The sequence below is a fragment of the Nematocida minor genome, assembly GCF_024244105.1.
Source record: "Nematocida minor strain JUm1510 chromosome Unknown 7709, whole genome shotgun sequence".
Lineage (NCBI taxonomy): Eukaryota > Fungi > Microsporidia > Nematocida > Nematocida minor.
The window spans coordinates 54,737-67,872 of record NW_026250388.1 but is presented as its reverse complement, the minus strand read 5'-3'; the positions used below and the strand labels follow the sequence as shown (position 1 = coordinate 67,872).

Sequence of the window (13,136 nt, the reverse complement as noted above, 5' to 3'; positions counted from 1 at the left end):
GCCTGCTTAACTGCCATTTCAGCCTTATGCGCCTCTTCTTCTTTTTTTCTCAAAAGCTCTTTTGTGCTGGGAATCCCCTTCTTTGCCACCGAGTCCACCTGCTGTTTTAGATAGCTTTGTATTTTGCTATAGACTCCTACATTCCCGCCCTGCACATTGGTAGAGCTCAGCGTGTGCATCATCATAACTGCCAGCACACCTATTGTTAATCCAAGTATAATTATCTTGTTGTATTTTCTTAATACCTCCTCCATCTCTTTTGTGTGTATTTGTTGTTTATTCTCCTGCTTTTCATCTATCTGTTCTGAAACATTATTTGTTTGTTGTGGCTCTGAGTCCTTCTGGCTCACTTCACTGCCATTATTTCTTACCTGTGTCTTTCTAGGTACTTTTCCGTGTGATACCCGTACGCTTTTCTTCTCCTGTGTCATGCCTTGGTCGTTTGTGCTTTCTTTTATTTTTTCAGTTTCTCCAGCTTTTTTCAGTTTATTATTTTGCTGAGCCTCAACATCCTGTGATGCTGCAACTGCTGCTTTTCTTGTCTTTTTGGTCTCCTGAGGCTGAGACACCTCACTCTGCACAGCGTCTTTTGCTTTTTTCCTTGTCTGCTCTCCGCTATCTTTTCTCTTTTCTTTCTCCTTCGCTGGTTTTGACTGCTTTTTGGCTGCATCTATCTCTTTGAGTATCGATATAACCTCGCTCTGTCTCTTTTCCAGCTGCTTCTTGTTTCTTTTAAACTCGCCCACCAGCTCTTTTTTGCTGCTCCTTACGGTCGCCTTGCTTATTTCCATCTTGTTTAATATAGCACACAGCTCAATCTTTGTCAGCCTGTTCGGATCCTTTGCTCTCCTTGTTAGCTGAACCATTTGTAAGAATAAACAAAAGCAAAAATCAAATGAATAAGAACGCAAAAAGGATCTAGATTTAATTAACCTTGTCTAATTAATAAGACACGCGCTCTAAATATTGCCAGGCAGGCTGTACAGTCTCTCCTGTGCACAGACACACTCTGCATTCGATCTTGCCAATAATAGCATATCAGCAATTAATAAATTTGTAAATAGAAATATACTTTATTTTTACATACAGAAGAAATAACATATACAAACATAGAATATCCATAAACACTGCCTATAACTCTCAAATTATCCTAACTGTAGGAAGAATGCATAGATATAAGCCTAAGTGAACAATCTGTATATAACTATGCTTGTATATCTACTTTATCTGATTATTCATACATAGCTAAAAAATTGGTCTAACTCTTTGCATCCTTTCTGAGTAATTCTGTCTATCTATTTTTCTTTCATATTCTGTTCTTCCAAGGAACTAAAATACACACTGAAACAGAGAGATTGCACACAGATTTATCTGTAAGCTCTCTTACACTCTCTTAACTCTCAATAATCTGTCTCAATTTCCATGCTGTCTACACGCCATTTTTCTGCTCAATTTTTATTCGTTTTATTTTTTGCAGCCAGACACTATGCAAGTTATTATTACATCCAGCAACTCAAAGCTGACACACGAGACAAAAGAGCTGCTTCTAGACATAGAAGGAATCTTTCCCGGGGCCACTCCCATAGCCAGAAAAAAAAGGAGATTTGCACAGTTCTTAAAAGAGGAAGTGACAGAAGATGAAGCCATGATCATCCGGCTTGACCAAATAGACGAAGTGCGAAGACGCCTTCTCTTCATAAGAAAAGACGCAAAAAACAACATAACCACAAGCACATACTCGATTGTATCATACACTCTCTCGAGAAGGCTTAATGGAGCCATTGACTCGGGGCACATGCCAGAAATATCCATAACGAATTTTGATGATACAGAAAACGACAAGAGAACAATAAAAGACATAGAAGACGTATTCAGCACAGAAGACCCAGACTTTGAGGGAAGACAGCTGGTGTCCTTCACAAAAAAGAGAGGGTTCATCATCTGCAGAAAACACAGATACATCATAAGACTCCCCGAGGACCCAACAAAAGAGGAAACCGTTCGGTTGGACGAGATAGGCCCAAGGCTCTCGCTCAAGCTGCAGTCAGTAGATGTCAATGAAGAGTACATATTTAAACACACTAAAAACATAAAGCTGAAGGACTAGTAGACTCTCTGCAGCAGAGAAGAGAATGGAAAAGAATAATCTGAGAATGAATTATTCGGCTAAATGTGCTGCATAGATAAGATGTGCACTCTCTTCTTTTTTCTGCTGCTAGAATCTTTTCTGTTTTCTATTGGTGACTGGCAAATGCAAAAAAGCTTCTTCTCTGCAGTTTATTTGCCAAGGGCACCAATGGGCTCTGTGTGAGAAGCAAATAAAAATAAAATATCCAATAGATGTTTAGAAATAAAAATAGAACACAACAACCTAATTTAGAGCTGTATTTTGAAGATTTAGAAATAAAAACGATTTGCTGCTCAAAAACTTTTGATATTCTTTCCAATAAATAAGGAAAACAAAGAGAGAGATATGAATTTCAGAAAAACAGCACTTCTATTCGTATTGGCAATAGCATCGGTGTATCTGTGTGCAAAAGAGCCGTCAAAGAAAAGCGATCCAAAAAGTGAAAACAACAAATCCCTGAGCCATGGCAGCAAAACAGAAACAGAGAAAGAGCCCACAAGCAGTGGATTTAGCATATTCTATAGCACGTCAAATGAAGCCTCTGGAGGCAAGGAAAAAGAGTCAAAAGACAAAGAAGGATTTTTCCACAAAGTGGGAAGCTTTTTCACAAAGATCTTCCACAGGATATTCGGAGGCAAAAAGAGCAGCTCTTCTGAAAATAATGCAGAAAATCGCGCAGGTAAAACCAGCACTGGTGTGCTAATGATTGCAGGCGAGTCTAGTTCAGACTCCAGCGCTAGTACAAGCTCCAGTGGTGCTGAAAAGAAAGAAAATCCTTCCAAAAAGGGCTAACTTCTGCTTATACATATTTGGTAAGATGAATTAATAATGTAGGTGTAAAATAGCTACAACCATCCGCTCTTATTCTTGCGCTAAATAGTAAAAGGTTATTGGTTAGCGTATATTTGGTTCTTGCTTGCAATTGGTCAGCTCGCTCTACATAAATGGGTGAATTTGTGTGCTAATAAACATAAATGAGAATTCACAGACTACTTGTTTTTTTATGCATTGTGTTGTACTGCAAGTGCTCCAGGAAAATTAAAAAAAAGAAGCACTCCACAAAGTTGAAAAGAAACGCTTTGAAAACAACAGGAAACATGCTGAAGATAAAAGTATAGAGCTGTGTACATACTAAACTGCCATACAGGACACTGTGAGAAGATATAGCTTGCTAAGATATTCTGTGCTTCTATAGACACTTTCCTACTGCTATTTCTACAGTGTATGTACTTCCATGGACTCTTCTCCAGATTTCAATAATAAACTGTTGTTGTAGGCTATCCTGTTCTTCTAATGATACATCTCCTGGTTTTATTCGTCTCTATCTACAGTTTTAAGTCATGTGTATTTCTAACAAGAACATCAAACGAATAAGACCAAATGAGTGAATAAATGAGCATAGTTGCATTTTATTTTTATGGAGAATAATGTGCCAGTACATCCGGTAGAAATACTTCTAGAGCAGTGGACACACTTCTAGGGCATTTACATGGCATGCATCACCTAGCAGCGCTCTTATGCACTGGACGTATCTTGAGTCAGCTAAAAATAAACAGAAGAGCATATTCACTTGAGGAGTTGATGAGATTAAATATAAAAATGTAGTGTGAACCACTATCCCGCACTATAAAGCGTATTGTGATTGAAGAATTGCACACGTCTTGAGTAGTCAACCGTGGGAACTAAACAAGAGCCCTTTTTTGTTCGACCGTGTTTGTAGAATATGTGCACAGGGATGCACTCTATAGCAGAAATGCCTATAGCACTCTGCACACAGTCCAGGGGTGCAAATTATTTCTCTTTTTATAGCCCTCTTAAATATAAAAAGAAAAATATTTTAGAGCCCTGTGTTTTTTCTTAACTTCATTCTGCTTATGATGATACTGTTTAGACTTATACGTGCTGACACATTAAATATAAACTACAACGGTTACTGAAGCACTTTCATTCTAATATCTTCTCTGTGCAATCCAGTGTATGCATCTGCGTGCTTTCTCTGTGGCCTACAGTCTATTTAGCGCTCTTCTTTATTTTATTTTTATGAAAAACATTACCGCGTGTGTGCAGTATAAAAAAGAGTATATCTATGCAACGTATGTCTACAGCGAAAAGCGCAGACACGGGTGCATAACCTACAAAAACACAGAAATAGAGACAACAGGCACATTTGACCTTTCACTAGATGGAGACAGACTGATAGCCAGTAACTCTAACAGTATGATGGTTATTGATCTTGGAAAAAAAGAGAGCTTAGAGGGCACGAGTGCCAGTGTGTCTGCTGAGTTATATAGCACTGTGTACGAGAATGGAATAAACAACTATAAGCACTGTCTGCACAGAGACAAGCTGTATTCAGTCGGTCTTGGGGTGTACTCAGAAATAGACTTGCACACAGGAAGCATCAGTAAACATACGTACTACTGCAATAACAGTAAATGCATACACGATATACTCTCTATCGTAGTAGATGATAAGTACATTTACATAGGATGTGATATAGGATGCTTGTCTTATATAGACAGAAAAACCCACGAAACAGTTCATACTGTATCATACAGCGGAGGAGTTACATGGCTGAACACTATTAGCAATAAAAAAGACAGGATAGACCAATCTACAGATATAGATGGTGTAGAAGGGGCTTCTTTGGAAGTAGGAACATACAGTGGAGAGTATTCTCTTATATCAGGCAATTTTCAGAAAATAGATAAGAACACAGGAGGTATCATATGGCGGGTATACAAAACAACTGTCAATGGGAATGTATACAACATATTAGCGCAGTCTTATGATGGTATAGGCATATACACGGAAGACATGGTGGAGATACGCACAGTGCCAACGGATGACTTGGTGTATACTGTGAAAATAGACGAAGAAAGCAAAGTGATCACAGGATACAACTACTATAAAGGGACACTAATTAAAATCAATCTTTATGAGGCCATAGACAGCGCCAAAAACATCCAGAAGTAGAACATAGACAGCGCCAAAACATAGAAAGATGTAGACAGTCAGATCAGATGCAAAGGCCTCCACAAAAAGACTGTATATGCTTTCATTGTAAGAGTCAACATTTGCAAGTGCAGTGTTTATTTAAAACAAAATTATGCACATCTTACTGCAAAAATAAATGAGAACACTTCTGACTGTTTAAATCTAGCGAGACAGTGGTCAATTGATAGTTTATGTAGATAAATTGAATATTTCCTCTTTTGAGCTGTAACACTTTGATCTTCTCAGATTCTATCACAAATGATCTCTATAGAAAGTATATATACCTCGATGAATCTCAGCAGATACACATGTTGGAACACAGAAAAATAAGAAAGCCAAGACTGAGTATCCATCTGCAATGCATTGCTTTGATTTTAGTGCTCATCAAGATAGTACGATCAAGCCAACCAGGAGAAAACCTTCTTTACAATGAAAACCTAGAGTCTGATAATAATAATCTTCCTTTTAGCGAAGGAAGAAATAACTACTCGGAAATAGCAAATAACCTAGTCAATACTTTTATAAAGCTAAACATGGACATGAAAAACAGAAAAGAGCTCGATGAACAGATGGCCTTCCGTCTAGGGCAGGAGAGTGCTCCAGATGGCCAAACAAAAAATACGCACGCCTTCACTCCTGCACATGCTTCAAAAGCTCCTTTCAACCTCAAAACCAGAGAAGAAATCGAAGATGAAAGAATAATAGCTAAGTCGCTGGCAAGTCTCTCCACGCATCCTTTCAAAGCAATTGAAAAGTGCGATGTGTGCTGTGCCTGCAGGAACAGTGCGCTTGTAGGCTCAGTTGGAAGCGGGAGGAAGTCTGCATGCAGCAAGAGAGTCCTGGTTGAAATCCAAGAAATTCTGAAGATCGTGTTTAAAGATCATGTATCTGCTGTAGGTACTGGGGAGTCTTCTCTACTAAACCAACTCTTCAGCAGAGCCTTACCTGAATCATGCTCTTTTACGAATAATATCGTAAGAAGAATTATTCTGATCCCAGACTCGCACATTGTCCTCAAAACATACCTGATCATTCTGCTGGACTCCATCCTCATGGACCTGTGCAACAGCTACCACTGTCCTCTGTGCCGGTCTCTATACTCAGAGCCTGGATTTATGATGTACAGAGTTGTCCGGGCTGCAAATGTGTTTACAAAATCTCGTGATGTGAGAGGGCTTTTCGGAATGGAAAGACTGGAACACTCTCTGAGCTCAATCGAAGAGGCTCGGCGCCTGCTAGTCTCGCTGAGTGGAATGTTTGACCTGATCAAAATAAACTCAGAAATGAGAGGCATATATACCAACGTAATCACCAGAGACATCACTAGAGGGCCTTCTAAAATGGAAACTGTGAGCGAACTTCTTACGTACATGCTGGGACTGACGATAGTGCTGAACTCATCTGACTCCATATACTACTTTTTGGTTAACCTAGACTCTGCTAATCTCACTGGCAGCAATCTCATTCCCATTCCCAATGTGTACAACATGAGCACACATATATACGATACATTGGGGGCAATAGGAATAAACGATAAAAATATTGCAAACATCATCAGACAGTACAACAGTGCAGCAGGGAGCAACGCGCACATTATGCAGGATGGCATCATAAAAACTTTGCAATCAGCGGGCTTATTTATGCAGTCTCCTGCGAATGTCAAAGTAAAACTGGCGCAACCTCTTTCCTTATTCAGCACGCCAAATCCTATGAGCTTTGCAGGAGCACATACAAATTACATGCCCAATCAGATGCTCAATCTTCCAAATGTAGCCATCAATAATCCGCAGGTAAACTATATAAGTTCCATGCAGCATAATGTGCCTCTTCCCGCTTTTTCTGAAGTCTACACCTATCATCCTACGCTTAAAAAAGGGCTCTACAACTCTCAGAAAGATGAAAAAGTGAAGACACTAGCGCAGAAGATAGACAGTGCCATAAATAGCAGTGGTGCGAGTGCTGCTGCAGCCCAGCAAAAGGGAGCGAAATCAGTGAATTTCCCAGATAAAAATTTTAGCAGATTCGTACCTAATGCGCAAAACTACTCTGGACAGGCTCCAGTGCAGGTGCCAACAGCAGCTCCAAGACAAATCAAAGTCCCAGTTCGCATAGAAGCACAAATACCCGCGCAGATGACCATCCCAGCCTCTCCCCAGCAGATGCCCGTGCATCAGGCACAGATGAGTCATTCTGTTCCAGTGAACTACAGAGTTTTATCAGTGCCTGCTGGAAGTGCCCCTTATTTGGGCCCATCTCTTCAAAAATCAAATGTTGTTACTCCTGGAGTTACCTATGCTAGTGTACTGCACAACACTTCTCCCACTGCAAGAGCTCCAATGGCTACGTACGGGCATCATTAGCCGCATTCTTCAATGTGCTGGTGGCTTACTCTATGGATATACTAAATAAATAGTAAATATCTTCCACTTTTTTAATATTTACACTCTGTTCTTCTACATTGCATCTAGACACACCAGATTCTCGAAATAAAAAGTTTACTAGAGTATTTTTCTCTACAGAAATAAACTAGTACACTTAAAGAAAAAACTTATTCTGCAAAATAAAATGTACAAGTTGTGTTCATTTAGCAAAGTAATTTTACAGAGCAATAAAATACACAAGAATTACATCTCAGCCATCTAATGTAAAAACATAAAGAACACTATACAGCTGATCACCCAAGCACACGCTGCTATCTACACCAAAACAGAAGAGCATAAGTTAATAACACTTTTTATTAGCACCAGGCGAAGAAGAGTCTCTAGAGCACACAAACTACCATTGAACTCGCATGCTCTTTCAACGGTTTATTTTCACGATCAGAGAGTGATGAGAAGTAAAGTTCTGGATATTTCCATTTATAAATATGTGGTGTATTTTTTTTTTATGAAAATTTTATCCATAGATTTAGGAAGTTACAAAACAGTGGTTGCTTCCTCAGACACGTCCGCAGGAGAAATAATTCTGACAAAAACCGGCAGCAGAAGCACAAAAATGGCCATTGACTACAGAAACAAAATCCGAGAGTTTGGAAACGTCAATGTAACGTGCAAAGAAAGAGAGAAGGTCGCAGAAGACATAAGAAAAGAAATAGAAGAGCTCGCAGAGCAGATGAAAAACAGAGGAGCAGAGAGAGTAAAGATCATGCCCACATCGCATGTCTACGGGCTGCTGAACAATCTGATAAACAACTACACACAGGCGAAGGGCATATCTTCAAACGAGCTGGAGATAGAGATAGTGGTTCCCTCAACATACACACAGCTCCACAAAAACATTCTTATCAAAATACTTAACCTCATCAACCCCAAGGTGCAGGTGGAGTGCATCACCGACTCCATGGCGCTGTCCTCGTACTATCTCAGCAGAAGAACACCCTCAAGCTACAGAATGGTCGCATTTGTTGACATAGGAGACGCAAAGACCACGGCTACTCTCGCTGTGATCAAAGACACAAACATAAACGTTATAAACAGAGTAACAGTGGAAGCTGGAGGAAGAAACATCACAAACCATCTCCTTGAAAAAATATACAGCGGGCTGGACAAGAGCATCCCCGATCTCTTCAGCAAAAAAGAGTTCAGAGTGCGAAACATAAAGAAAATAGAATGGATCAAAGGGGCTATATTCGGTCTTCCATCTGTCAGCACACAGGTCGATGCTTCGTACGACAAGTCTGTGGGTGTCTGCATCACCAAGGCCGATATAGAGGAAGTGCTAGACGAATTCTCCGAGCTAAAGAAGAGCTTAAGCTTGATACACAAAGAGATGAACGATGAGTCTGTTTTGGAAAGATACAACCTCAACTCTGAAGAAGACATAGAGCAAGAGCTGCAAATAACCGGAGGATCCTCGAGAATGTTCATCTTTGAAGATCTTGTGCACAGCATATTCCAGCTGAAGCCAGAGGTACACCTGAATGCAGACGAGTCTATTGCGCTGGGCGGTGTGTACAGAAGGCTTATGGAGAGTCCTTTCCACAGATTCAGATACGATCCTCTGATCAAAGACGTTCTTGACCATCCATACGTCATTCTGATTTCAGAAGAGAACGCAGAGACAAGAGCCATAAGAGTGTTTGAAAAAGACACAATCTTTGTGAAAGAAATGAAGTCAAAGATCCTTGGGAAAAAATACGACACTTCGATAGTTTTAGAACAGAACCCAAGAAAAACAGTTAAACTATCCAAGATAACAGAGAGAAGCACAATTACAGTGTGGTCAGGAGACTGTCCAGTATACATGCTGAAGCTAAAACCCACAGAGACTCCTGCCGCCGAAGAAGGAGCACCCAATCAGAAACAAAACACTCCAGAGCAGACACCCAGTGATGGAAAAAAAACCGTTAAGCTAGTTATGTCTCTAAACGGCACAGGAAATGTTGAAATAACATCAGAAGATGTAGAGATGGTTGACGCACTGGATATGCTGAACCTTGCAACACTGAAGAGAACAGAAGACGCATATTTAAATAGAGAAAAAACCGTTTTAGAAATAGAAGGAAAGATAAACAGCATACAGGCATCGATGTTTGAATCGATCGAGCTCCTTGGCGGCGAGCTATCAACTCTTCCCTCAGCAGAAGCGGTGATGGCAGATCTCTGGGAGCGCTCTCAGACAGTAGAGTCTCTTGCAGCCTCAGCAAAAAGCATGCAGGAAGTTCTGGCCTTCGAAGAAAGCGTTGAGAAAAAGCTGTCCCTTGAAAAAGAGTGGAACACACTGGCCACAGAGGTAGCTTCAAAGGTCTCCGAAGCACACTCTCTGGAGCTGTCTCCTCCAAAGTACCCCGGTGTGCTGTCTCTGTACAGCATTTCTCTGCACATGGAGAATGAAGCGCAGAAAGAGCTTGAGAGAAGAGAACGAATCAGAAAGTATGAAGAAGAGCAGAGGCAGCTTGCAGAGCAGAGAAAGCTCGAAGAGCAGAGAAGAGAAGAGGAGCAAAAGAGGGCTGAAGAGGAGCAGCAGAACCAGGACAACCAGGAGGGCATAAAAGAAACATCAGAATAGCAATACGCGCACTAAGAGAGTGCAGATTTAAATTTAAATAAAAGATGGACCAATTAAATGATAGCCCGAGATATTGTCACTAGCTTAGCATTCAGCTCTTTTTTAATTACCACAAATGGAAAACTGTAAAAAAGAAGGGAATAGCCGAAAAAGGAAAGGTTAGAGCAGTACATTGTGTAGATATAAAAGTCTTTTATTTCTAGATCATTATTAGAAAGAAATTACTTCATACTGCTGTTTCTGCTTTTTGGGAAGAGAGCTGCCTGAGGGCTGATTGTCAGCGTACAGATGCTTTGGCGCTTTCTCCAGCAGTTTTTTGATTCCATACAGAGAGACAGAAAAGGTCAGACCCAGTATCATAAACAGGGAAATAACCGCCACTGTGTCTGCTCTCATCGAGTCCAGCCGAATCTGTTCTTCTTCTATACACAGCGCATAGCCTATTAGCATAAGCACAATAAGTATCATGCTCTTTTTTGAACTTCTCGGATAAATAGAAAGGCTGTAACACTGTTTTATGTTTCTCGCTTGGCAATTACATTTTATTTTAAAACAAATTTGTCTACGAGGATGTAGAAACAAATTCCAAAAAACAAGCCAAACGCCCCGAGAAACAGCACTTCTTCTCTAAACTCTTTTGATCTCTTTTTCTGCAGGGTAGCTTCAGCTCTCTTCATCTCTTCCGATATTTTCTCCTGGCTTCTTTTTATTTTGCTGAGCTTCCCGTCCGACTCGGCGAGTTTTTTTGTGGCCTGGGAGGAGATGTCGCACTGTTTCTTGATGGCATCTTCTGTCCCCGCAAGCTCTGCCTCGTGCTTCTCTTTCCCCTCTATTTCATCGATGAATCTTCTCTGGAGCTCTCTGCGCAGCTCTATTTGCTCCGGCTCGCTGTACTTTCCTTGGATGATCCGGCTGATTAGGCTGCTTTTGTTCTTCTTGAGCTGGCTCATGGGAAGAGTCTTGATCTCTTCGAGAAGCTCTTGTCTCTTCTCGGTGCTGCTCTTCATTATTTTTTAGAATAAAAAGCAGATTAAATATCTTATTTTTTTAATCTATACCAGAAGCAGCTTAAAGTATTTTTGCAGCTTTTTGCAAATTCTCTGAAATCCGTTGCATTTACGCCGCAGCTAGGGGCTTCTCCGTATAAATATATAAATCAATTGAAAATTTTTAATCGATGAAAAAAATGAACACGCTAAGTAAGATCATAGTTGTATTAGCGCTATTTGTCTTTGCCATAGGCAGAGTTAGCAGTGCTGATGTTCCTCCTGCACCCCCTGCAGATGAAAACTCCAAAGATGCAAATCGAGACTCAGCCCATGGCTCAGATGAAGAAGCTTCCTCTGAACAATCACCACTTAACTTAAACAATGATTTAGAAAACAGAGCAAGAAATAGACAGGCTCTTAGGGATCAAGCTGCTGCCTTGGAAGCATCTGTTACAACGTCTTTATTTGATCAAGCAGAAGCTGCATATCAAAACGCTTTAATCAAAGCAACTCAAGAAAGAGAAAAAAGAACCAGAGAAACCACAGAAACTGAACCAACCAGTAGCTTCGTATTTAACAAGGAAGAAAACTCTTCAGAGAAAGAAAATCCTATAGACACTCCAGTCAATAAAGAAGCTGAAGATGCTGCAAAAGAAATACCAACAGCCAATAACGATGATGCAAAAGAAATACCAACATCCAATAACGATGATGCAAAAGATGACAAGAACACTAACACCTACACAAGCTTTATGCGAAAGAATGGAACCATCTTCATTTTCTTCTGCTTTGGCCTCTACATCGTAATACTCTTCAGTGTGCTGTACATGAACAACATGGAGTACCAAAAGTACAACACAATGCTGCACGAGTTTATCAGAAACCACCCGTCTTTTAAAAAAATATTCACCATCAGCAAAACACTGTTCTTCAGTGTCCTAGCTGCAGTATACACTTTCTATGTTATATTAATTCGGCCAAGTACCCGTTTGCAGGAGATTGTTTGCTTTTCTCTTGTTCCTCTAGTTGGGCTGCTAATATTCGCGTCTACATTCTCATACAGAATGAACCAAGCAGGAGTGCCTCTCTTTATGCAGATAGCACTGATTGTAGTGCAGATCATTGTTGTCTTTGTGATGGGTCTCCTTGGAAGCGGTCTGTTCAACTACAAAAAAGCAGCAGATATGTTTAAAAAGAACCCAATTGTTGCCACGATAATATCGGTTACTAGCATTTCTTTCATATACACGCTCCTCAGGATTCTTCTTCCTGCGCAGTACGAGTTCTGTGCTGACCTGATATACTTCTCTGGAATATATGCATTTGTCTACGGCGTGATGGTTGGAATGCAAATTCTGATGAAACTAATTAAATGGATGAGACAAAAACACGTGTCAGAAGAGTCAGCAGAGAAGCACAAGGGAAGAGAGCCAAACTTTGAAAACAATCCAGTCTTCTACGCAATTATATCTTTTGCATTCGGAATTGTGTCTCTTCTTGTGTTTACTCTGGTGCTGTACTTTGAAAAAGAATGGCTGCACAAGGCTCAGGTTTCTGCCATACTATGGGGAATTGCCAAGCTCAAAAGTGTGTCGAGTCTCCTTGGCATATCTTCAATCATAGAAGTTGTAAAAACCAAAGTATCCAATCTAGTGGAAGTTTCAAACGTTCTGTCAGCTCCTATAAACTAAACCAGCAGATGCGAATAAGCCGCAAACACCACAGCAAGCACACTCTGTCATGCGCCTAAATAATAAATAATTTGATAGTAAAATCTTCTTCTTTTTACAGTGAACAGCAGTGTAAGTACTATCTTACCTTCTAGCACCAGATATTACTGTGATACACTGCTCCATACGTTAAAAAATAGAATAAATTCAATGATTGATTGAGATATCCAGTCATCCTGGTGTACATTTATACTATGAGCTCAGCGGTGTCTATACATATTTGATGAGTTTTACGGAAAATGAGAATATTCAAAGAGTATCCATGGCCCAACTTGAACTCATTTG

The 13,136-nt window shown here is 40.2% G+C and overlaps 9 protein-coding genes across 9 annotated transcripts; 6 read left to right on the top strand and 3 right to left on the bottom strand.

Moving 5' to 3' along the window:
• Positions 1–2: 2 nt before the first annotated feature.
• NEMIN01_1491 (uncharacterized protein) lies at positions 3–866 on the bottom strand (the record flags this gene model as incomplete). The annotated part of the gene is made up of 1 exon (XM_051477433.1): positions 3–866. A coding segment is annotated over one exon (864 nt), but the record flags the coding sequence as incomplete, so codon positions are not given.
• A 620-nt stretch (positions 867–1,486) lies between these two features.
• NEMIN01_1490 (ribosome production factor 1) lies at positions 1,487–2,107 on the top strand (the record flags this gene model as incomplete). Its single annotated transcript, XM_051477432.1, has 1 exon — positions 1,487–2,107. The coding sequence occupies one exon, from the start codon at positions 1,487–1,489 to the stop codon at positions 2,105–2,107; it is 621 nt and encodes a 206-aa protein (XP_051333392.1).
• Positions 2,108–2,473: 366 nt separating this feature from the next.
• NEMIN01_1489 (uncharacterized protein) lies at positions 2,474–2,920 on the top strand (the record flags this gene model as incomplete). Its single annotated transcript, XM_051477431.1, has 1 exon — positions 2,474–2,920. One exon carries the CDS (start codon positions 2,474–2,476, stop codon positions 2,918–2,920), a length of 447 nt encoding a protein of 148 aa, XP_051333391.1.
• A 1,248-nt stretch (positions 2,921–4,168) lies between these two features.
• Positions 4,169–5,104, top strand: NEMIN01_1488 (uncharacterized protein; the record flags this gene model as incomplete). The annotated part of the gene is made up of 1 exon (XM_051477430.1): positions 4,169–5,104. The coding sequence occupies one exon, from the start codon at positions 4,169–4,171 to the stop codon at positions 5,102–5,104; it is 936 nt and encodes a 311-aa protein (XP_051333390.1).
• A 329-nt stretch (positions 5,105–5,433) lies between these two features.
• NEMIN01_1487 (uncharacterized protein) lies at positions 5,434–7,485 on the top strand (the record flags this gene model as incomplete). The annotated part of the gene is made up of 1 exon (XM_051477429.1): positions 5,434–7,485. One exon carries the CDS (start codon positions 5,434–5,436, stop codon positions 7,483–7,485), a length of 2,052 nt encoding a protein of 683 aa, XP_051333389.1.
• Positions 7,486–8,011: 526 nt separating this feature from the next.
• NEMIN01_1486 (uncharacterized protein) lies at positions 8,012–10,132 on the top strand (the record flags this gene model as incomplete). Its single annotated transcript, XM_051477428.1, has 1 exon — positions 8,012–10,132. One exon carries the CDS (start codon positions 8,012–8,014, stop codon positions 10,130–10,132), a length of 2,121 nt encoding a protein of 706 aa, XP_051333388.1.
• Positions 10,133–10,342: 210 nt separating this feature from the next.
• Positions 10,343–10,600, bottom strand: NEMIN01_1450 (uncharacterized protein; the record flags this gene model as incomplete). Its single annotated transcript, XM_051477392.1, has 1 exon — positions 10,343–10,600. One exon carries the CDS (start codon positions 10,598–10,600, stop codon positions 10,343–10,345), a length of 258 nt encoding a protein of 85 aa, XP_051333352.1.
• A 74-nt stretch (positions 10,601–10,674) lies between these two features.
• On the bottom strand, positions 10,675–11,139 carry NEMIN01_1485 (uncharacterized protein; the record flags this gene model as incomplete). Its single annotated transcript, XM_051477427.1, has 1 exon — positions 10,675–11,139. The coding sequence occupies one exon, from the start codon at positions 11,137–11,139 to the stop codon at positions 10,675–10,677; it is 465 nt and encodes a 154-aa protein (XP_051333387.1).
• A 170-nt stretch (positions 11,140–11,309) lies between these two features.
• On the top strand, positions 11,310–12,812 carry NEMIN01_1484 (uncharacterized protein; the record flags this gene model as incomplete). Its single annotated transcript, XM_051477426.1, has 1 exon — positions 11,310–12,812. The coding sequence occupies one exon, from the start codon at positions 11,310–11,312 to the stop codon at positions 12,810–12,812; it is 1,503 nt and encodes a 500-aa protein (XP_051333386.1).
• Between the last annotated feature and the right edge of the window lie 324 nt (positions 12,813–13,136).